General features: G+C 35.5%; 1 protein-coding gene across 1 annotated transcript in view; it reads right to left on the reverse strand.

Annotated features, from left to right (window-relative positions):
* GALNT13 (UDP-N-acetyl-alpha-D-galactosamine:polypeptide N-acetylgalactosaminyltransferase 13 (GalNAc-T13)) overlaps positions 1 to 24740 on the reverse strand; it is a 917208-nt gene that overhangs the window by 13991 nt on the left and 878477 nt on the right. Inside the window, exon 12 of the mRNA XM_006834533.1 lies at positions 17547 to 17681. Coding sequence (XP_006834596.1) covers positions 17547 to 17681 — 135 coding nt within the window. The remainder of the gene's footprint in view (positions 1 to 17546; positions 17682 to 24740) is intronic.

The raw sequence follows: 24740 nt of genomic DNA on the forward strand, positions 1-24740 counted from the left end.
TAATTTCTTCTTTTGTTATGGGTCTGTTCATGTTTTCTACTTCACTGTGTGCAAGTTTAGGTAGGTTGTATTTTTCTAAAAATGTATCCATCTCTTCTAAGTTTTCAAATTTGTTGATGTACAGCTTTTCATAGTATTCTGTTATTATCCTTTTGATTTCCTTTATTTCATTGTGACATTGCCCATGTGGATTCTAATGTGTGTTATTTGTGTCTTCTACCTTTTTTCTTTTGTTAGGTTTGGCAATGGTCTGTCAGTTTTGGTAATCATTTCAAAGAACCAGCTTCTTGTCTTGTTGATTCTTTTTATAGTTTTTCTGTTTTCTATCTCCTTTATTTCTGCTCTAATCTTTATTATTTATTTATTTATTTATTTATTTTTTATGGCTGTAGTTTCCCTCATGTTTGTCTGTTTCTAATTGTTAGAGATGCTGTGTTAATGTGTTAATTTTGGTTCTTTCTTCTTTTTGGATATGCATTTATTGCAATAAATTGTCCTCTCAGTACCACTTTTGCTGTGTCCCAAATATTTTGGTATGTTGTGTTTTCATTCTCATTTGTTTCTAGAAACTTTGTGAGTTCATGTTTAATTTCTTTTAGCACCCAGTCACTTTTCTTCAGGGTGTTATTTAGTTTCCATATATTTGACCTTATTTCCTTGGTCTTCCTATTGTTGATTTCTAATTTGATAGCATTGTGGCCTGAGAAGATGCTTTGTAGTAATTTAATATTTATAAATTTATGGAAGTTTGTTTTCTGGCCTAAGACATGGTCTATTCTAGAGAATGTTCCATGTGCCCTGGAAAAGAATGTGTATTGTGTTGTTGTTGGGTTGAATGCTCTGTACACATCTGTGAAGTCCAGTTGACTGTGCTGTTTATCCTGGAATATTTTAATTACACCATCATATTTGATTGATAGCTTTGCTTGATAAAGGATTCTTGGTTGACAGTTTGTTATTTGTTTTTCTTTCAGTTTTTTTGTATATGTCTCCCCATTGCCTTCTTGCTTGCATGGTTTCTGCTGAGAGAGCATAGCTTATCTTACTTGCTTGCCTTTGTATGTAACACTTCTCTTTTCCCTAGCTACTTTCAAGATTCTCTTATTTTTGATTTTGGAGAGCTCGATTATGATATATCTCAGCGATTTTCTTTTTGGGACTATCCTTCCTGGGGTTCACTGAGCTTCTTGAATGTTTATCTTTTCACTTTTCAGGATATAGGGAAATTTTCTTCCAGCAGTTCTTCAACTATTTACTCTGTGGACTTTTGTGATTTTTCCTGTTCTGGAATGCCGATAATTCTTAAGTTATTCCTCTTCATGTTGTCCAACATGAATCCTAGAACTTCTTCATATATTTTTATCCTTTTTTGTGTTTGTTCTTCTATCTTAGTGGTATGCTCACTAGTTCTGCCTTCCATCTCTTCTCCTACTCCTTTGCCCTTTCAGTATATTGTCTATTTCTGATATTCTATTATTCTATTATTGATCATTTGGACCTCTCTCCGTAGGTTTTATTTTGTTTCCAATGCTGTATCTATCTTATTTGATTTTTCCTGTAGTGTTTTCCTGACTTATTCCTTATTTTTCTCAACTCCATTGTAAAGTGTTTTGAAACTATTTATAATCATCTTTTCCAAACTCCTTCTCCGGCATTTCTAAGGCCTGCCCTCCTGCTGGGTAAGGTGGAGGGTCAGAGAAAAAGAGGAAGACCCCTAACGAGATGGATTGGCCAGGTGGCATCATTGATGGACTCAAGTGTGGCAGCGGTAGTGAGGTTGGCCCAGGATCAGACATTGTTTCGTTCTGCTGTGCATGGGGTTGCTATGAGTCGGTTCCGACTCGATGGCACCTGACAACAACAACAACAACAACATGGGAGGAGCAAGTTTCAGAGTCTATTCTGACACACATTTTGGTCTTTACCTTCTTTCTTGTTTTCTTCATAACCTTTAGCTTTCTTCATGCATGATATTCTTGATGTCATCCCACAATTCTTCCGGTCTCCCATCATTAGTGTCAGTGTATCAAAACTGTTCTTGAGATTGTCTCTACATTTAGTTGGGATATGTTCAAGGTCAAATTTTGGTTTTCATGAACTTGTTTTAATTTTCTTCAGTTTCAGCCTTACCCAGCATGTGCACAACTGATGATCTGCTCTGCAATCTACCCCTAGCCCTTCCACCATCTTTTCCCTCAGATATAGTCTATTTGATTTCTGTGTATTCTATGTGATGATGTCCATGTGTATAGTCATCATGAATGTTGTTTAAAATTTTATTTGAAATAAACAAATCATTGATATTGAAAATTCTATCATGGGATCTCCAGCATTGTTTCTATCACCAAGGCTGTAATTTGTAACTGCTAATTTTACAACCTTTTCATTCCAATCACCAGTAATAATCAATACATATTTATTTCATGTTTGATCAAGTTCAGACTGAAGAAGTTGGTAGAATTTTTCAGTTTCATCACCACAGGCTTTTAATGAGTGGTGAGTTAATTTGAATAATAGTGGTACTAACTGGTCTTACTTCTAGACACATGGATATTATCACAGACAGCATTATGCTTCAAAACAGATCTTGAAACATTCTTTTTTTTTTTACAAACGAGACACCATTCCTCTTCAATTTGTGTTTCTAGGCATAGGAGCTCTTGTAGCGTAGTGGTTACGAATCAGACTGCGAACCTAAGGCCAGCAGTTCGAAACTACCAGGCACTCCGCAGGAGAAAGATGAGGCATTCTGCTCCCGTAAAGATTTACAGCCTCAGAAACCCTGTACACAGTCGCTATGGGTTGAAAATGACTTAACAACAACATCAAAAGGCATAGTACATCATATGATTGTCAGATTCAAAATGGGAAATACCAATCAATTTCCACTCACTAATGCCTAGGATATCAATGTTTATGCATTCCAGTTTATGTTTTACAACTTCCCATTTTTCTAGATTTATATTTCATACATCCATGTTCTGATTATTTATGAGTGTTTGCAGCTGTTTATCCTCATTTTGAGCTTTGCGTCGACAACAAATGAATGTCTAGAAAGCTTTACTCCATTCATATCATTATGGTCAACTCTACTTTGAGGAGGCAGCTCTTTCCCAGTCATAGTTTTAGTGCCTTCCAACCTGACGGGCTTATCTTCTGACACAAAATCAAACAATATTCTGCAGTTATCCATAATGTTTTCATTATGTTTTCTTTGTCTAGCACATCTGACAGTTTTCTGCTGCTATTCATAAGGTTTTCAGTGGCTAAACATTCAGAAGTGGTCTGCCTTTCCTTATTCTTAGTCTTATTCTGGAAACCCCATTGAAACCTGTCCACCATGGGTGACCCTAATGGTATTTAAAATACCTGTAGTATAGCTTCCAGCATCACAGCATCACATAAGTTAAAATACCTGTGGTGTAGTTTCAAGCATCATAAGTCACCATAGTATGACAAACAGAAAGAAAATTAGTGGGTAGCAATCCTACACACAATAAAATGCAATCGTTTTTGGTCCTGTGCCACCATCACAATCATAAGCATTATTTCTGCCAAAAGAGTGTTTCTCTCTTTTTCTGACCTCTGTTTTACAACATAAGGAGCTCTGGTAGAGTAGTGGTTACGAATCAAGCTGCTAATCTCAGTCAGTAGTTTGAAACTACCAACTGTTCCATGGGAGAAAGATGAGGCTTTCTGCTCCCATAAAGATTTACTACCTCAGAAACCCTGTACAGGGTCACTATGAGTCAGAACCAACTCCATGGCACATAACCACAACAACAAAAATTTTACAAGATGGAGTCCCACTGTGTCATTGTAGGTTAATGCACAAGACTGCAAAGCCATTTGAACTGCAAGGGCGGTGGTTCAAGCTTACCAGTTGCTCCTCGGAAACTCTATGCAGGGTTTCTATGGGTCGGAACAAACTCAATGACACTCACCAACAACAACAATTTTACAACATTGATGTCCTTTCTTAGGGACTGGTTCCTCCTGACAACATGTTCATTGTATGTGAGATAAAGTATTGCCATTCTCACTTCTAAGAAATATTCTACCTGCACGTTTTCCAAGGTAGTTGTCTTCATTCTTCTGCCAGTCCATGGTGTTTTTAACATTTCTTGTTAACTCAATAATTCAAATGCTTCCATTCTTCTTTAGTCTTCTTAATTCATTGTGCAGCTTCTGCATATGTTGTTGTTGTTGTTGTTGTTGTTGTTGTTGTTGTCAGGTGCCATCGAGTCAGAACTGACTCATAGCGACGGCATGCACAGCAGAACGAAACAATGTCCAATCCTGGGCCAACCTGATTACCTCTGCCACACTTGACGCCATAAATGATGCCACCTGGCTGATCCATCTCGTTGGGGGTCTTGCTCTTTTTCTCTGACCCTCCATCTTACCCAGCATGACATCCTTCTCCAGCAACTGTTCCCTCCTCACAATATGTCCAAAGTATGGGAGGCGAAGCTTAGCCATCCTGGCCTCCAAGGAATGCTCTAGCTACACTTCTTCCAAAACAGATCTGTTGGTTCTTTTGGTAGTCCATAGCACTTTTAGTATTCTCCTCCAACACCACAACTCAAGGCATCAATTCTTCTATGAGATAAGTGCATATGAGGTAACTGAAAATACCATAGTTTGACTCAGATGCAATTAAGTCCTCAAAGTAAGACTTTTGCTTTGGAATACTTTAAAGAGGTCTTCAAATGCAGTTTTTCCCAGAATCACTTGATTCCTGGATTATTTCTTCCATTGACATCAATTATTGACCCAAGTAAAATGAAATCATGACAACTTTAAACTTTTCGATGTTCATCAGGATGTTGCTTATTGGTCAAGTAGTGAAAATTGTTTTATTTATGGTGAAGTGTAACCCATACTGAGAGCTGAAGTTTTTGTCATCATTAGTAAGTGTTTCAAGTGTTCTTCATTTTCAGCAGGGAAGGTTATGTCATCTGTATTTAGCAGGTTGTTAATGAGTCTTCCTTCAATTCTGATGCTGTGTTTTTCTTCCTATAGCTAGATTTTCAGGTCACTTACTCAGCATACAGAAAGATAGAGTATGGTGAATGGATACATCCTTGACACATACCTTTACTGGTTTAAAATCATGGTGTGTTGGAGTGACTGCCTCTTGGTCTCTACACATGCTCTGAATGAACACAATTAAATGTTCTGGAACTTCCATTCTAATGTTCCATTATTTTTTATGATCTGCCTAGTGGGATGTCTTGCATGGTCAATAAAACATAAGTAAACATCTTTCTGGTATTCTCTGCTTTCAGCCAACATCCACCTGACATCAGCAATGACATCTCTCATTCCACAGTCTCTTCTGAGTCTGACTTGATTTTCTGATGCAACAGTTTGAATTATCTTCAGATAATTTTTACTTCTGTTAAGTATTAGTGATATTGTTTGATATTTCTGCATTCTGTTTGATCACCTTTCTTGGAATGGGCACAGATATGGATCCCTTCGAGTTGGTTGGCCAAGTAGTTGTCCTCCAAATATCTTGGAAGAGATGAGTGAACACTTTCAGAATTGCATCTGTTTGTTGAAACATCTCAACTGGCATTCTATCAATTCCTGAAGACTTTTTTTTTTTTTTTTATCGCCAACATCTTCAGTGCTTCAGTTGTTGATTGTATGCTGCCGCCTGAAAAGGTTGACTGCTAGCTAATTCTTTTTGCAATAGGACTTTGTATTTCTTCCCTCTTCTTTTGATGTTTCCTGCACTGCATAACATTTTTCCAATATAATCCTTCAGCATTCTAAATATAAATGAAGGTGTAAATTTTTTCTTCAATTCTTTCAATCTACGAAATGAGGAACATGCTCTTCCTTTTGGTTTTCTAACTCTAGGTATTTGGACATTTTATCATGATTACTTTGTTCTCCCTAACTGTCCTTTGACATCTTCTGTTCAAATCTTTTACATCATCATTTCTAGGTACACTACATTCAAGAGTCAGTTTCAGAGTCTCTTCTGACATTTATTTTGTTCTTTTCTTATTGTTTTTGAAATGACCTTCTGCTTTCTTCATGTTACGATGTCCCTGATGTCACCTCATAGCTTGTCTGTCCTTTGGTTATTGTGTTCAATGTATCAAATTTATTATTAAGATGGTCTCTAAGTTCAGGTACTAAGCTTGTACTTTGACTCTCATGGCCTTGTTTTCATTTTTTTCACCTTCAACTTGAACTTACATATTGATGGTCAGTTCCACAGTTGGTCTCTAGCCAATTATGATAGGGAGCTTCTCCATAGTTTCTTTTAACCGAAGTAGTTGTTTTGATTCCTATGTATTTTATCTGGTTTCATCCACATGCTTTGGACCTGTTTATATTGTTGAAAAAGTATTTGCAATAAATAATTCATTATCTTGGAAGAGTCTATCAGAAAATTTCCAGAGCACTTTCTATCACTGAGATCATGTTTTCTAGCTATTGATCCTTCTTTTTGTGTACAACTTTTGCATTCCAATCACCTGTAATCATTACTGCATCTTGATTGAATGCTTGATCAATTTCAGACTCAAGAAGATGGTACAAATCTTCAGTTTCTTCATCTTTGAACTTAGTGATTAGTGTATAAAAGTGACTAAAAGTTGTTTTAACAGGACTTCCCTGTAGGAATATGGATATTATTATACTAACACTGACAGCATTGTACTTCAGGATAAATTCATGAAATAGTCTTTTGATTTGTCAATCCCATCATAGTAGATCATATGACTGTCTGATTCTAAGTGGCCATTTCAGCACATTAATGCATAAGATATTGATCTTTAAGTGTTCCATTTGATTTTTGACAACTTCAAATTTTTCTAGATTTATACTTCATACTCCATGGCACATAACCACCACCACCATACTTCATACATTACATGTTCTGATTGTTAATGAATATTTGTAGCTATGTTCTCTTATTTTGATTTGTCCTATTTCAGCAAATGAAGGTCCTGAAAGCTTTGCTCCATTCATATCATTATGTCAACTCTACTTTAAGTCATCAACTCTTTTCCAATCCTATTTGGAATTTCTTTCAATATGAAGGGATCATCTTCGAGCACTTATCAGCCAGTGTTTCACTGATATTCATAAGGTTGTCAGTGGCTAATCGCCAGAAGCAGACAATTTATGTCATCTCTCTAGTTTGTCTTATTCTGGAAACTACAATGAAACCTGTCTACCATAGGTGAACTTGCTGGCATTTCATACCAGTGGCATAACTTGCAGCATCACAGATAACACAAGCCACCACAGTAGGACAAATTTAGAGGATTTTGAACATAGCATTACTTAATTGCTCTTGTCTGTAATGTAATGTAAAACACTGTATTTCCTGGATGCTCAAATGCTAATCACACTCTTTTAAGATGCATAAGACAAAAATATGCATTCCAGGCTTTAGAGATATTTGTTTGTATTGCTAAGAACAGATGTGCTGTGGAACAGCCCTAAACCTACCCTTCTGAAGAATTTCTACAGAAAATGAACTGGAATGTCAAGCTAAGATACAATTTTTGTGAAAAATGATACCTTAATATGAAATTATGCTCTATCTTTATATTAAAGAGCACTAAGTAAAAATGTTTATATCTTAATGAAAAAATAGAACTAACCGCACAATTCATTTTAAGGATAAATCATATAGGTCTCAGTTTAAAAGGCAGCAAGCTAGAATTTTAAATAATATGCAATTGATTATGTTTTTATATATGACAACCAAAGTAAAAATAAAGTTAGAGTATTATAGATATTTAATTAAAAGCAAAGACAATCAGATTTTCCTAATTGATAGAGAATAACACTTATTTTAGAAACCAAGGTTATTATTTAAAATATTACTTATAATCACTTGAAACAGCAATCTATGCATTCAGTTGAATGAAAAATGAGTATTCTAAATATTATGTCAAATATTTAACATAAAGGAACTAAAAATGTAACACTGAACTATTGAAATAATCAGTTTTATATATATCTACATGAGAAGTCACAACTATGGGGCAATGGAAATCTAAAAGGGCGATACTTGACTAATGAATACAGCTTTCAAAATATAAATGGATAACCAATATTTTCATTAGGAAATCTACATATAGAATTAGGTTGGGTTACTTGTAATACATTACTTACTTTGAAATTATATTCCCATTTTCCTGCTTTTTAATGAATGTAAATAAAACGGGAGCATTTGTTATGTAAAGTCTAAATATAAGCATATAAGCTTCTATGATTTCAGTAAATATCAATTAAATATGTTTCCTCTACTGGATATGTTTATATAATGTATGCAAATAATTGATACAGATAGATATTGCATTCATAAATAATTTCTCAGTCACTTTGCTCAGTTACATGAGAAACAAGAGTTATTTTTAGGATCATATTCTGCTCCTTTTTTTTTTCCTTTGTTGCACAGTGTTTATTGAGCAAAAGTTTCTGTTCTAAAATTAAATCCTTATACTGTATGTTGTTGCCTGGGTACTCAAAAAGAAATGTGATTATGTGTGCTTATTGCAGGAAAATGTAAAATTCAGATGCTTTAGAAGACAATTGTGATGTTCAAACAGAACATAAGAAAACCTGAATAAAATACGATGGAGGGATGACAGACCTTTATAAAAAATAATGCAAATGTACCAGTAAGATTAAATTAATTTTTCCCCTTTTTCTTTTAATTCTGTGGCAATGTACATTTCAGAGTCCGGGTAATTGATCTAAAAATTTGTAATACAGGTATTTTGCAGTAATTATTACAAATAAGCAGTGGACTGCTAACCTCAGTTCAAACCATTTAGTTGCTCTGTAGAAGGATGAGACTCTGCTTCTGTAAAGATTTACAATCTCAGAGACCCCATGGTGGTGGCAGCTGTGGTAAGGCTGTAAATCTTTATGCTAGCACAAAGCCTCATCTTTCTTCTATGAAACCGCTGGTAGTTTCAAATTGCTGACCTTGAGGTTAGCAGCTATACTGGTAACCATTATTCTACCAGGACTCCTTCAGAGACCCTATGGGGGATGGCCATCAGTTTTAGATATCAGATTGAATCTGCAATCAATTCAATGACAGTAGATTTGGTATTATCTATATGCACTTGTTAGTGGTGATCTTAAATGCTGTCAAGTTTGTATAGGGTTCTCAAGGAATGGCTAATGAGTTTGAACTGGCAACTTTGTGGTTCAAACCGACCTTGCGGTCCAGTGCTTACTCTACAAAGCCACAGCAGGACTCCAATATGTACTTAGTTTTGTTGTTTTCATTAAGTGTCTTCTATTAAGTTCGGACCCACAAGCGACCCTGTATATAGGGTTTCCAAGGAGCCATTGATGAGTTTGAGAAACCTACCTTGTAATTCAAACTGACCTTTCAATTCAGTCTGTGCTTTATCCCACAGCACTTAGTTTGTTGTTATTGTTAAGTGCCATGGCATTGGTTCCGACTCATAGCTATCCTGTATAGGGTTTTCCAGGAGCTACTCATGGGTTTGAATTGCTAACCTTGAGGTTCTAATTGATCTTGCCGTCCAGTGCATTTTCCTGCAGTGCCACACCAGGACTCCAGTACTTAGTTTAGTTCCATTCAATTTAAAAGAAGCAATTAGCTATTGAACATTTCATAAATATTTATATTTGTTTGTAGTAAGTTAGACAATATAATTACTTTCTTTTATTTTATACCTGCTTACCTAAATAAAAGATATTTATTGTAGAGCATCTTTTCCATTATTAAGGAAAAGAGAAATTCTATGTGGCTGAAACATGGTGCCACAAATAATGAATAGTCCTAACCATTTCTTTCATTTGCCAATATTACACATTTAGCCTATTAGATCAACACCATGGAAAACAACTAATTGTTGCTTGTTTTTCATTTGCATTGAAAGACAATGCAGTGAAATAGAAAGCTTTCTGGATTTATAACCAGGAACCTGAGGTGTACGACCTTGTTATTATTGTTGTTGGTTGCCATTAGGTTGATTATAACTCATGGTGACCCAGGTATGCAGAGTAAAACTGATCTTCAGAAGGTCTTCAGAAGCAGAGCACCAGGGCTATCTTCTGAGGTGCCTCTGGGTGGCTTCTAGCCACCAGCCATTTTGCTAGAAGTCAAGTACTTAAAAGTTTGTGTCATCCAGAGATTCTGTACAAGCTTATACATGTTATTGAAACACTCTAAGGTTGTTTTAAAGAAGCTCTGGTAGTGTAGTGGTTACGAATCGGGCTGCTAACCTCGAGGTCAGAAGTTTGACGTTACCAGTTCTGTGGGAAAAAGATGATGCTTTCTGCTCCCATAATGATTTATAGCCTCGGAAACCTTGTACAGGGACACTATGAGTCAGAACCGAATCCACAGTACATAATGACAACAACAACAACAAGGGTGTTTTAAAGAGCCCTGTTGGTGCTGTTGGATAAACTTAGGACTGCTGATCACAAGGTTAGGGGTTCAAATCCAGCAGCTACTCTATCATAGAAAGATGAGACTTCTGCTCACATAAAAATATATAGTCTCAGAAACTCTACATGGGGTTATTATGAGTCAGAATCAACTTGATGGCAGTGTATTTGGTTTGGGGGCTTAAAGGTTGCTTTAAAGGTTAATTTCCAACATACTGTCCTTGTAGGACTACTGTGATAGATGAATGAGAAAATAGATACAGAGAATATGGGAAGTTATAAACCCCTTCTACTCTGGTAGCGTAGTGGTTACGAATTGGGCTGCGAACCATAAGGTCAGCAGTTCGAAACTATCAGCTGCTCCGCGGGAGAAAGATGAGGCTTTCTACTCCCGTAAGGATTTACACCCTCGGAAACCCTGTACAGGGTCGCTATGGGTCGGAACCGACTTGACGGCACTTAACAACAACAACAACATTTTATTCTTCTCTTTTCCCCACTTAAGGAATAAATAAAATGAAAGAAATTTAGATAGCCACTCAGTTTTGAGGCTAGGTGCCACTGTTTACATTTTTCTCTGTATATTCCAACAATTTTGCACCTCTTCTTGACTTGAATTTCTTAGCTAGAAAAGACTGTGGGAGATGGAGTATTTCTGTTGCTCATACTCTGAGATTGAAAAATTACACAGATAACTTTTTTTGAATTCTTTTTTAGGAGTTAAATTTGGGTAGGTTACTGGTGGTATAATCTTTGTGCTTCCTCCTGATAAAGGCTGAACAGAGAGAAGTTAAAGGAATGTTTCAGTTCTGTAATTATGTGATCTTCATCACATTTTATTAGGGGTTGAAATTGCACCAGCTCAGAAGTTTTTCAAAGAAGAATAATTTTCCCTTCCTATCAAAAGATAAAGAATTAAATTAAAGAAATTACAAGTAGCACTTGCCTACTTCCTACTCTTCAGGTTTTAAGAATATAGCTCCTTTGCACTTACTCCTCTTTCCAAGCTCAGCACTTCTTATCCTCTGGATCACACTCACTAGGTAAAGCTTATTATTTCCCGGAGTGTATTTATACATGTTCTTAATTTTGCATTATTTCCTCAAAAGTGAACAAAAAAGATTTTAAAAAGTAAGCAGATATTGTCTATGAAGCTTTAATGTGCATATGAATAACCTAGGATCTTAAAAAATAGGCAGATTATAATTTAGTTTGTGGGAGTAGTGTCTCAGAATCTACATTTCTAACAAATTCCTAATTGATGCTATTTTAATAACACTTTGAGCAGCAAGGGTCTGGACTATGCTATGAAATAAAAAGACCCTAAATTTAAAACTGAAAAGAAAAAGAAATCATAAAACATAAATATTCTATTGTATTTTTTTAAAAATCATCTCCTTTTTTATAGCCTCCTCACAAACAAAATCAGTCTTGGATTTCAAAATTAAAATTCCAGAAAGGCATTGTCCAATAGTTATTCTCTTCTCATGTGATTTTTCCTTGTCATAACTAATACATTTGAAAATTTGTCAAAATAATGTCATTAGATAAGCTGAAAATTACAATTTAATTTTAAAAAATATTAACATATAGATCTATCACTCATCTGTCAATTTGTTGTACTCTGGTGGCTTGTGTGTTGCTGTGATGTTTGTAGCAATGCCCACAGATTTTAAATAACATCAGAGTCACCCATAGTGAACAGGTTTCAGTGGAGCTTCCAGACTAGGAAGGAGAAGTAACTACTTCTGATTAGTACTGGAACATTATCAGATATTGTGCTATGCTAGATGATGAGTCACTCAGGTTAGAAGGCACTCAAAGCAAGACTGGGGAAGAGTTACCTCCTCAAAGTATAGTTAATTGTAATGACATGAATGGAGCAAAGCTTTCAGAACCATCATTTGCCAATGGGGTTCATCTCAAAATGAGAAGAAATAACCCAGACATCCATTACTATTGGAATGTGAAATATATGAAGTATTAATCTAGGAAAATGGAAGTGGTCAAAATTTAAATGAAACACATAAAAATTGATATCCTGGACATGAGTGAGTTGAAACAGACTGTTATGGATCACTTTGAATCTGACAATCATATGACTTACAATGCCAGTAATGGAAAACTGAAGAGGAATGACATACTTGCCATCAAAAAGAGAATTTCAAGATTTATATACAGTGCTGTCTGTGATAGGATGATATCCATAAGCTTACAAGGAAGACCAGTTAAAACCAATGTTATTCAAATGTATACACCAACAATTAAACTGAAGAATTATATCAAGTTCTTCATTCTGAAATTGATCAAACATGTAATCAAGATGCATTGATAATTACTGGTGATTGGAATGCAAAGGTTGGAAACAAAGAGGAAGGATCACTAGTTGGAAAATATAATCCTGATGATAGAAATGATGCTAAAGATCACTTGATAAACGTTTTGCAAGACCAAGGACTTATCGATTGCAAATACCATTTTCAAAAACCTAAAAGGAAACTAAACATGTATGTGGATATTATAGGAATACACAGAAATCAAACTGACTACATTTGTGGGAAGAGAAGATTATTTTTGTTGGTAAGTTCTTTTGAGTTGGTTCCGACTCATAGTGACCCTGTACAGGGTTTCTGATGAGCAGTTGATGGGATTGAAGAGACAATGGAGAAACTCAATATAATCAGGCAAGAAAAAGCCAGGGATATGCATGTCAAAGTTGGACAATGAATAAGGAAGACTGTAGAAGAATTGAAGAATTTGAATTATGGTGTTGGCAAAGAATATTGAAAGAACCATGGACTGCCAGGAAAAACAAAACAAAAACTTTTTCCAACAAATCTGTCTTTGAAAAAGTATGGCCAGTTATGAGGAGAAAGACATCATACTTGGTAAAGTGTTATTGTTGTTGTTATGTGCCTTGGAGTCAGTTCTGACTCACAGCGACCCTGTGCAGGGTTTCTGAGGCTGTAAATCTTTATGGGAGCAGAAAGCCTCATCTTTCTCCTATGGTAGTTTTGAACCGCTGACCCTGAGGTTAGCAGCCCGATTCGTAACCACTACGCTAGGATCAGTGAAATGAGGAAGACTGCCGATGAGATGAACTCACACTGTGGTAGCAACAGTGGGCTCAAACATAACAATGAGGCTGCCACAGGACCAGAAAGTGTTGTGTTCTGTTGTGCTTAAGGTCACTATGAGTTGTAACCGACTTACTGACACTTAACAACAACAACAAACAGATAGATGAGTTAATCAAGTTATGTTTTTGTTATTAAAATGACCTGCAATTTTAAACTGAACATTTTTCACTATTTGTGGTATAAACATTTTCGTGTGTTCTAGAAACAAAGTTTGCGTAACTTAAATGATTACAATGCTCTAAAAATACTGTAGCAGATCATTACTAGCCTTCCAAAACTAGGAAATTTACAAATACCATTTTTTTAAAAATCTGAATTGAAGTTACCTATTTCGTCACTTTCCTTTTAAAATCCCCTAGGATTCAAATACTAACTAATAAAATATGAAGAAAAATAGACATTCGATTATAAAAAAAAATTCCCATTTCAGAAATGAAGAAAGATATGACTATAGAAATCTGTGTCCATTTAAGTTTAAAGATTAAGTGGTACAAATGACCCTTGAACAACACGGGACACTGACTCCACGCAGTTGAAAATCCACTGATAACTTAAATAACCAAAAATGTAACTTCTTGGTAGCCTCCTGCTGATGTAAGCCTTTCTGATAACAGACAATTAATACAATTGCTATATAATATATGTATAATGTCCTGCACTCACATAAAAATGGTACTTTTTATATTAGATAAAGTATTTGGTAATAAGGTGCTAAATTTTGGTGTCTACTAGTTTAGCTGCAGATATGGCTTCATGAATATCCTTTTCTTTGTTTGCAATGGTCCTTATGCTGGATTCATTTACTGTAAAATGGTGGGCAACCACAGCTACAGAACTCTGTCTTTGTTTATATCGAATAATTCAATATTTTCTTTAATGTCCTGACTTTTCTTTGTTTCTTGGAAGTACTTCCAGCATCACTAGTAGCACTTTGTATGGGTTGCATGGTGTTATTCAAAGTTCATGGTATTGTTTTACAATGAAAAACATATTGAAAAATACAAGAGATCACTTTCTAATGTGATACACAATTTACTGGAGAGACAAACTTCTCACTTGGAGATGATTAATGTCACCTGGTGTTTTTGTTTAAAAAAATCTGTGTATAACTGGACCTGTGCTCTTATTATCCAAGGGTCAACAGTATTCTGAAATTCAACTCTGCTTAATCTTAGCAAAATATATGTACAATCTCATAAATTTCATTTCTTATAAGTATATACAACATTTCTTATTTTTAGCTTACTCTTAATATATATATAGCCCTAGGTCGGAACCGACTCAACAGCACTTAACAACAACAACAACAAAGGCTCCTACTAGAAACTATAGTAGCAACAATGTTATAGAGTGAATTGTGTCTTCTAAAACATGTGTCAACTTCACTAGGCATGATTCTCAATATTATGTAAATATTATCCTTTCTGTGATCTGATGTAATTATTCTATGTGTTGCAAATCCACACCTTTATAATTTTAATGAGTAGAATTAGATGCAGTTATGTTAAGCAGTTAGAAGGTAATCTACAGGATTATGGTACCTTTTGAATCAATTTCTTTTGAAATATAAAAGAGATTAAACAAGCAAGCAAAGAAGGACCTCAGTACAAACAAGAAAGATGAACCAGGAACACAGTGCATCCTTTGGACTCAGGGTCCCTGTGCTGAAAGACTACTAGACCCAGGAGATGACTGATGACTAGACACATGGAGATCTCCAAGGGATGCTTGGACCACATACATTGAAAGTAGGCAAGGGCCTTCCTCCAGAAATGACAGAGGGAAACCCTTTCCCTTGAGCTCATATCCTGAATTTGAAAGTTGTTGTTGTTGTTGTTAAGTGCTGTGAAGTCAGTTCCGACTCATAGCGACCCTGTACAAGGTTTCCGAGGCTGTAAATCTTTACAGGAGCAGAAAGCCTCATCTTTCTCCCAAGGAACAGCTGGTAGTTTCGAACTGCTGACCTTGCAGTTCACAGACCGTTACCACTACGCTACCAGAGTTCCTAATGTATAGCCTCCTAACTGTGAGAGATTAAAGTGTGTCTTAAAACCATCCATTTTTGTTACAGCAGCACTAGATCACTAACATCAACACCATTTTTTTTGGCTAAAAAATATTACAGGAAGGAATTTCTACTATATCTTTATACTTAGCTGTACTTTTCTTTATAGAAGAGGCAAATCACTGATTAAGGGTTCAAGTTTACTAACATGCATTTAGAGGAAATGTCTTCTATAGGCTTACTCTACAGGCTGAAGTTGATGGATGAAGAGTTAAAAAGAAGAAAATGGTAGCAGGCAAAGAAGGTGAATAAAACATTGAGAAGGCAGAGGAGTCAAGACAGAAAAAAGATTTCAGAGTATTTGTCCTTAATTATAGAAGACTTATTGCTGAAATGGTTAAAGCGCTCAGAGGCTAACCAAAAGGTCAGTGGTTTGAAGCCACCAGAAGCTATGCAGGAGAAATATGTGGCAGTCTGTTTTGATAAAGATTCCTGATCTTGGAAACCCTATGGGGTAATTCTACCCTATCTTATAAGGTTGCTATGAATCAGGCAACTCAATGGCAGCAGGTTGTTGTCCTACATGATGTTTGGCCCAGGAAAAGATTATAATGTGTCCAAAGAGCCTAGTAACATAAATTTTACTCCCTAAATTTAATCCCACTTAACCAGTTTAAAACCCTATTATATTTATGTAAGATTTTCTGATATTCCATGTATGAAAGCACAATACTATGCAAAGCAACATAACATTCAAAATAACATAGCAACCTTATGTACAACAAAATGAAATACCACATGGTCCTGCGTCATGCTCACAATTGCTGCTATGCTTGAGTGCATTGCTGCTGCCACTTTGCCAAACCATCAAATTGGGGTCTCCCTCTTTTTTAGGGACCCTCCATTTTATCAATTATGATGTCCTTCTTCAGGGACTGGAGAAATAATCATAATACCAAAATGTCTTTGGTGATTTTCAAAATACTTCTCTAGCTGGCTCAAATAAAACACTGCATGTGTGATGTACTTTTACCACTAGTGGATTATTTATCTTGTGAAAATAAAGCTGTTTTCTCTTTTAGATAAATCAACAACCATTTAATAATAATGTGGGATTTGTAACACAGATGACCAGTTCATTTTGATAAGCAAAGATAACTGAATGAAATGAAGCTGTTTCAATTACAACTTCCTTGTGGAAAATATTTCTGTTTTATTAGCTCCATCTGATGGCTGATCTGGATTTTACACACTACCTGGCTATAAAATCTCAACAGTCATAATGCTGTTTTTATTTCCTCTTCTTTGTCAGAAAGCTGTGCCATATTGAGAAGAGGCTGCTAAGCTGATTGTTGTTGTTGTTACGTGCTGTTGAGTTGGTTCCGACTCATAGCTATCCTATATAGGGTTCCCAAGGAACAGTTGGTCAGTTTGAACCACCGACCTTGTGGTTCAAACTGATCTTACGGTTCAGTGCTTTATCCTACAACACCACCTCAGGAATCCACTAAGCTGATTATGTGCCTAATTATTGTAATATAATTTACTAATGTAAAGATATTTCATGCCAATCCTATTCAGTTTTTCCAGCTTTTCAGTTTTATGCTGGGGAGTTTAAACATCAGAGATAGCAACAGTATAAAATGTATTATTTGAAAGTATGAAAATATTGTCAGTATTTTCCTATATGTATATCCTTATACATACCTCTCAGACAAGCTTAGCTTGCCTCTTGTCTAATTTATGTTGCCAAAGGTACGTTGTGATAACAAATTTTAAGCATATAAAAATTATTTTATTTTCCTGATTCATGTATGTAATATGAACCAGTTTAGGGAAAAATATCATATGCCATTTTAATATTTCCCAATATGTGACTATTTGAAATTACAGTTCTACCAATGCATTAAAAATTCAGTTTAAATGTATTTTAAATATATAACTGAGCTTAAGCATTCAATAGTATGTAAAGAAAAATACTATACCTCAGCATCATATTCCCATAATTGATTTCCTCTCATATGGTGGCATTTTAACATTATTACAGGTCCATTGAGTCTAGAAACATCCAAGCATAAGTCATCGGTTCGGATTTCTTTGTCAGCAGTATAAGAAAATACCTGAAAATATAAAATTCAATGAATAAAAAGAGTATCTGCTTTAAAAAAAAAATCTCCATAGCATAGGAGATTGCTAAAGTTTTCAAATAAAATAAACAGGTTTTCATTTGATCCCTGCTATGTGATCTTGAGAAAATTAGGTTACCCTTCTCCATTTCTTTCCTCAACTGCAAAATAGAGGCAATGTTTTATAAGGTTTAATGAAGTCTCAATTTAACAAACATTTTAAATGTTTATTATTTGCTGACACTTTATTTTCTGTTCTTGTCTTTAAAAAGCTTACAAGTTAAATAAGACAAAGTTTGTAAACTGTACAGAAATCAATAAAGGGTAGTCATTATTCATCACCACCTTATGACCAATTTTCCAACTGTAGGTATAATGAATCCTCCTACAAGTGATGATGGATAGACTTCATCTTGTTTACTTTAGATACATCATCAGGAAAAAAAACAAACCAATTTCTATAGACGGACATCATGTTTGGTAACGGAGGAGCAGTGGAAACAAACCTTGGGTAAAGGGATTAACACAGTAGCCTCAACAATTGTTGTTGTTAAGTGGTATCAGTCAGTTTTGAATCATAGCAACCCTGTATTGGGTTTCTGAGGAGCAGCAAAGTTCAACTGCCAACTTTGCAGTTCACAGTCTGGTGCTGAACCTTTAGTGCCACATCAGGATCAAACGTTATGAGATGCACACAATTGGGCAAAATTTTTCTCTGTTTATGTGGGGTCATTATGACATGGAGCCAATTGGATGGCAACTGACAACAACAAAGATAATGTTGTTTTCAATAAAGAAGTTTGAATCACTTTTTATAATATAAGTGTTGTTGTTGTTAAGTGCCATCGAGTCAATTCTGATCCGTGGTGACCCTGTATAGGGTTTCTGAGGAGCGGCTGGTGAGCTTGAACTGCCAACCTTGCAGTTCAAACTGCTTTGCTGTCTAGCACATTAACCCATAGCGCCACACCAGAACTCCATAATGTAAATAAAAATTATCATGTTAATTTTACTTAATATCATCAGTTGATTAGCAAAAAAGTTTACCAAACAATCTTCTCTAGATATCTTTTTAAATCCAAACTCCAAATTTATGTTTCTAATATGGTTTTTTTTGTGTGTAGGGTCACTATGAGTCGGAACCGACTCCACGGCACACAACAACAACAACAAATATGGTTTTGCAAGGCTTGACCACATCAATTTTTCTCAAAATATCCAATAAATGTAGAAGTGAAATGTGGACTTATAGTTAGAGCATTCAAATTAATACTATAAGAATGTATTACTTTGTTCCTGGTGTGAATAATCTATTTATAACATTGATGATTAAAGTTTCATGATGACTATTTAGTACATAATTATAAAGTAATTTTCTTCTTTTTAGCTCTGATAAGCATGGTTTAGTAATCTGCTGGCTCTTCTTTTGATTTTGCAATGTCAAGCGGGAGTGTAATGAGGAAGGTCATCTCAGGGCCGTTTTGTTTTCAAGAGAGGAAGTCAGCACTGCAGAATACATATAATTCTGAAACCCTGGTATGTCAACTAGGTATTTCAAAAGTATTTCCTCTACAGCACTGCTGCTCAAGGCTTCTCTGAGATTCATAAAAAGTAGTAAAATGAAGTTACAAAATCAGTGATGGAACCTAAGTATCCTCTATAGCCAACATCTTAAGAAAATTCTCCACAAAGTTTTTACATTCTACTCAATAGTATATCAATTGGAAAAGTGTGTGAAGTTTATGTAATTGAATTATGAAACATACATTATAGACTTCATGTTTGGAATTCAGAAACAATTTCTTATCTTTATAATTTTAATATTTCTATTTTAAAGAAAAACACTGAGTAACCAAGTAAAGAATAAAAGAAATATCTATTAAAGGTAAGCTTTATAATCTTCATGTAATGGTTACTTTTATCTGTCAATTTGGCTTGGCTATGGTGTCCAGTTGTTTGGTCAAACACCAGTCTCATTGCTGTTATGATTAAATCATCTTATCTTAAGTAATGCAAATTACATTTCTTTCATAGCCATATTACTGGTTCTGTTTCTTTATAAGACCCTAATTTAAATAACCCTAACTTAAACAACACTATGTAAACACTCCACAAGTTGGGATTTTCTTAACACAATTATTAACTATGTAATTAAATGACTGAATCTGATAATAAACATTAATCTGAGAGAGGCAAATTTCCTTTACCAAGGTATAGAGTCATTTCCATAGGGAAAGCTAAGTTTATACATTGAAATTTCTTTTTTTTTTAATTGTACACAAATGTCACTGTAAAGGAAACACCAATGCATCCATATTCAGCATTGACTTTGTATTGCAATGTAATCTTGGCCTGAGCAATGATTCTCCTAGTATCTTTTAATATAGTTTGGAAACTACTTGCTGAAAGTTGCACAGAGTAATCTATCACATCCTTTGTTCCTAAATTTATAATTTTAATCAATTTCTGAGTCAATTGGTAGATATCCTAAGTAATTTATACTCAAGAAAGACACACTGCTAGATCATCTTTTGAGTCCATGTTGTTGTTGTTGTTAGGTGTCCTTGAGTTGGTTCCAACTCATAGTAACCCTGTGCACAACAGGACGAAACACTGTGCAGTCCTGTGCCATGCTCAGATTTGTTGTTATGTTTGAGCCCATTGTTGGGGTCACTATGGCAATCCATATAGTTGTGGTAGGGGGAGATCTTTCCTCTTTTTCACTGCCCCACCAATTTACTGGAGTCCTGGTGTGACACTGTGGGTTAATGCGCTCGGTTGCAAAGTCTCTTTGAATTACAAGGTTGGAAGTTCTAGCTCAATAGCTCTTCCATAGAAAGCCTATACAGGGTCACTATGAGTTGGTACTGACTCAACAGCACGTAGCAACAACCCATTTACTAAGCATGATACCCTTCTTCTTAGAACATATCCAAAGAACTAGTCATGAAGTCTTGCCATCCTTGCATTTAAGGAATACTCTATCTGTACTTCTTCCAAGACAGATTTATTTGTTCTTCTGGAAGTCCATGTGAATTTCAACATTCTTTGACATCATATTTCAAATGCATCAATTCTTCTACAGTCTTCTTTTTTCATTGTCCAACTTTTCCAGGCATCTGAGGTCATTGAAAAACTCCATGACTTGATTCAAGTGAAACTTAGTGTCAAAGTAACTTTGCTCATAAACACATTAAAGAGGTCTGTTACAGCAGATTTTCCTAGTGAAATACATTGTTTGATTTCTTGACTGCTGCTTCCATAAGTGTTAATTGTAGATCCAAGCAAAATGAAGTATTTGACAATTTCAATTTTTTCTACATTGTGAATATTTTTTTTTCTCTCTATATTCAAGTGCAAGCCATACAGAAGGCAAGCCATACAAAATTCTATTTTTGAACTTCATCAGTAAGTACTTCAAGTCCTCTTCACGTCTAGCAAGGAAGGTTTTGTTATCTGCATAACAAAGGTTGTTAATAAATCTTCCTCCAATCCTGATGTCACTTTCTTCTTCATATAATCCAGTTTCTCACATTAGTTGCTTAGCACACAGATTGAATAACTATAGTGAAGAAATACAACCCTGCACACATCTTTCCTGATTTTTAACTATTCAGTATCCCCTTGTTCTGTTTGAACAATTGCTTCTTGGTCTACATACACGAGCACAATGAATTGTTCTGTAATACCAATACTTCTCAATGTTATCTATAGTTTGTTAAGATCCACACAGTCAGACACCTTTGCATATTAAACAAAGCACTAGTAAACATATTTCTCATATTCTCTATTTTTAGCCAAGATACATCTGACATTAGCAATGATATCCTTAATTCCACATCTTCTTTTGAATCTGACAATTTTTGGCAACGCTGTTGATATACTGCTGCAAACAAGTTTGAAATATCTTCAGCAAAATTTTACTTGCTTACTTGCATATGATATCAATGATATTGTTCCAAGATTTCCACATTCTGTTGGGTCACCTCTCTTTAAAATGGACACAAATAAGGGTCTCTTTCAGTCAATTGGTCAGGTAGCTGTCGTCCAAATTTCATGGCATAGATATGTTAGCACTTCTAGTACTGCATCAGTTTGTTGAAGCATTTCAGGATTCAATCAATTCCTGGAGCCTTGTTTTTGCCAACACCTTCAATGCAGCTTGGACTTCTTCCGACAATACCACTGGTACTTGATCACATGATACCTCTTGAAATGATTGAAATGGTTGAAATGGTTGGTACAGTGACTCTGTATTCCTTGTATCATTTTTTATGTTTTCAGCACCATTCAATATTTTGCCCAATATTGGAGGTTGAGGCTTGAAGTTCTTCTTCAGTTCTTTCACCTTAAGAAATTCTGAGCTTGTTCTTTCCTTTGGGTTTTCCAATGCCAGGTCTTTGCACATTGCTTTGTAATACTTTTCTTTGTCTTTTCAAGTTGCCCTTTGAAATTTTCTTTTCAACTCATTTACTTATTTCATCTAGTTGCTTTAGCTTCTCTGCACTCAAGAGCAAGTTCCAAAGTCTCCTCTAACATCCATTTTGGTGTTTTCTTCCTTTCCTTTACATTTAATGACCTTCTGCTTTCTTCATATATGATGTTTTTGATGTCATTCCATAACTTTTCTGGTTTTTGATCATTAGTGTCTAATGCATCAAATCTGTTCTTGAGATGGTCTCTGAATTCAGGTGGGATATATTCAATGACCCTTGGTGTGACACTGTAGGATTGGCCCAGAACTTCAAACCACAAAGTTGGTAGTTCAAACCCACCAGCTGCTCCTTGGAAACCCTATACAAGGTCGCTATGAGTCAGACCCCATTCGATAGCACTTAACAACATATTCAAGGCCATATGTTGGCTCTCATGAACTTGTTTTAATTTTATTCAGCTTAAGCTTGACTGAACTTGCCTTGCCCTTGGGCTCTTGATGATCTGTTTCACAGTGGGCCCCTGACCTTGTTTTAGCTGATATTGAGCTTCTCCCACTACAGATTATCTCCTGTCACATATTTAGTCCATTTGATTTCGATGTATTCCATCTGGTGCGACTCACATGTATAGCTCTCATTTATGTTGTTTTAAAAAAAGGTATTTTTAATGAATAACCATTGGTCTTGCAAAATTCTATTAAGCAATCCCCAACATCATGTCTATCACCAGAACCATATTTTCCAACTTTGGCATTCCAATCACGAGTTTATCAATCAATGCATCTGGAATGCATATTTGATCAATTTCAAACTGAAAAAGTTGGTAACATTTTTTTCTATTTCATCATCACTGACTTCAGTGGTTGGTGCATAAAGCTGAATAGTAGTATTAACTGGGTTTCCTTGCTGTTGTTGTTATTGTTAATTGCCATCTAGCTGGTTCTGACTCATAGCAACCCCTTACAGGGTTTCCAAGGAGCAGTTGGTGGGTTTGAACTACTGAGCTTGTGGTGTGTATGGATATTATCCTATGATAGATAGCATTGTATTGCAAGATTTTTCTTGGAATTTTCTTTCTCATTTTGTCATTCCTGGCACAGTAAACCACATGACTGTCTTATTCAACATGACCAATGTCAGTCCATTTCAGCTAGGATATACATCTTTATGCATTCCATTTCATTTTTTATCACTTCCAATTTTCCTAGATTCATATTTTGCACATTCCATCTTCAGATTATTAATGTCTGTTTGCAGCTGTTTCTTCTCATTTTGAATTGTGTCCATCAGAAAACGACAGTCCTGAAAGGTTTGCTCCATTCACATCATGATGGTCATCTCTACTTTAAGGGGGTAAGGAAGCTCTTCCAGTTATATCTTGACTGCCTTCCAACCTGAAGGATCTTCTGGTACCATATCTGACACCGCTATTCACAAGGTTTGCAGTGGTTAATCCTTTAGAAGTGGTCTTCCTTCTTCCTAGTTTGTCTTAGTCTGGAATCTCCACTGAGACCTGTCCACCATGGGTGACCCTGCTGCTATTTAATATATGGTGGCATAGCTTCTAGCATCACAACAACACAAAAGCCACTACAATACAACAAACGGACAGATGAGTGTGAGTTCATAAATATAGAAAATTATCTTTCTTTAGCTGTGTGCTTGGTAAATGAATTTTTGCCTGAAAAAAACCTGTAAATAATGCTTCATTATCTTCTGGATATATTGTAAAATCAAAATGAATTAGTTTGTTTGGCTGGTTGGTTTGAAAACCTGAGAAATAATCTCATTTTTATGCATAAGTGTTTGTAAATTGTTTTTCTCTTTATAATAATAAAAGGCCAATATGTATATATATTACACACACACACACACACACACATATAATCTTGATTTTTAAATTTTATCTAGAAATCATTAGGTCTAATCCCAGTTATGTGCCTTTATACCCTTCTTTATTTTATACATACTTGTCATCTTTGTGCTTTTTCATATAACCTGTTGTAGCAGGCTCATAGATCTCAATTTGAAGTAAACTGAAAAATTGCACACAAGATATTTTGCAGAGACATGTTGTATGTAAAGCACTCAATAACTGCTATTGGTGTCCTAAATGGACCAGTCTTGTATTTATTCCTGGCTGTGGGTCTTTATATAGCTTTTTACTTTGATAATATATGCAACATACTAAAAGGAATTTTAGTATGGAAATAGCAGTGTTTTGCTTATCTCTGCCCTGCTCTTGGCCACCGGCAAGCAATGCTGAAGGCAATCTTCTAACATCTGATGATGCGATTGCTGGACACTTCCAGCATAGTACCATCTCCAAGGAGCCTTGGTGATGCCGTGGATTAAGGATTGGGGTGCTAATGCAAAGTTTGTTGTAGTTGTTATGTGCCATGGAGTTGGTTCCGACTCATAGCGACCCTGCACAGGGTTTCCGAGGCTATAAATCTTTACCGGGACAGAAAGCCTCATCTTTCTCCTGCGGAACAGCTGGCAGTTTCAAACTGCTGACCTTGATGTTCGCAGCCCAATTTGTAACCACTACACTAAGGTAGGTGGTTCAAAATGAGGCTGTGTGCACCTGTAAAGATGAACAGTCTTGGAAACGCTC

The sequence above is a fragment of the Chrysochloris asiatica genome, unplaced genomic scaffold, assembly GCF_000296735.1.
Source record: "Chrysochloris asiatica unplaced genomic scaffold, ChrAsi1.0 scaffold00012, whole genome shotgun sequence".
In the NCBI taxonomy this organism is placed as follows: Eukaryota; Metazoa; Chordata; class Mammalia; order Afrosoricida; family Chrysochloridae; genus Chrysochloris; species Chrysochloris asiatica.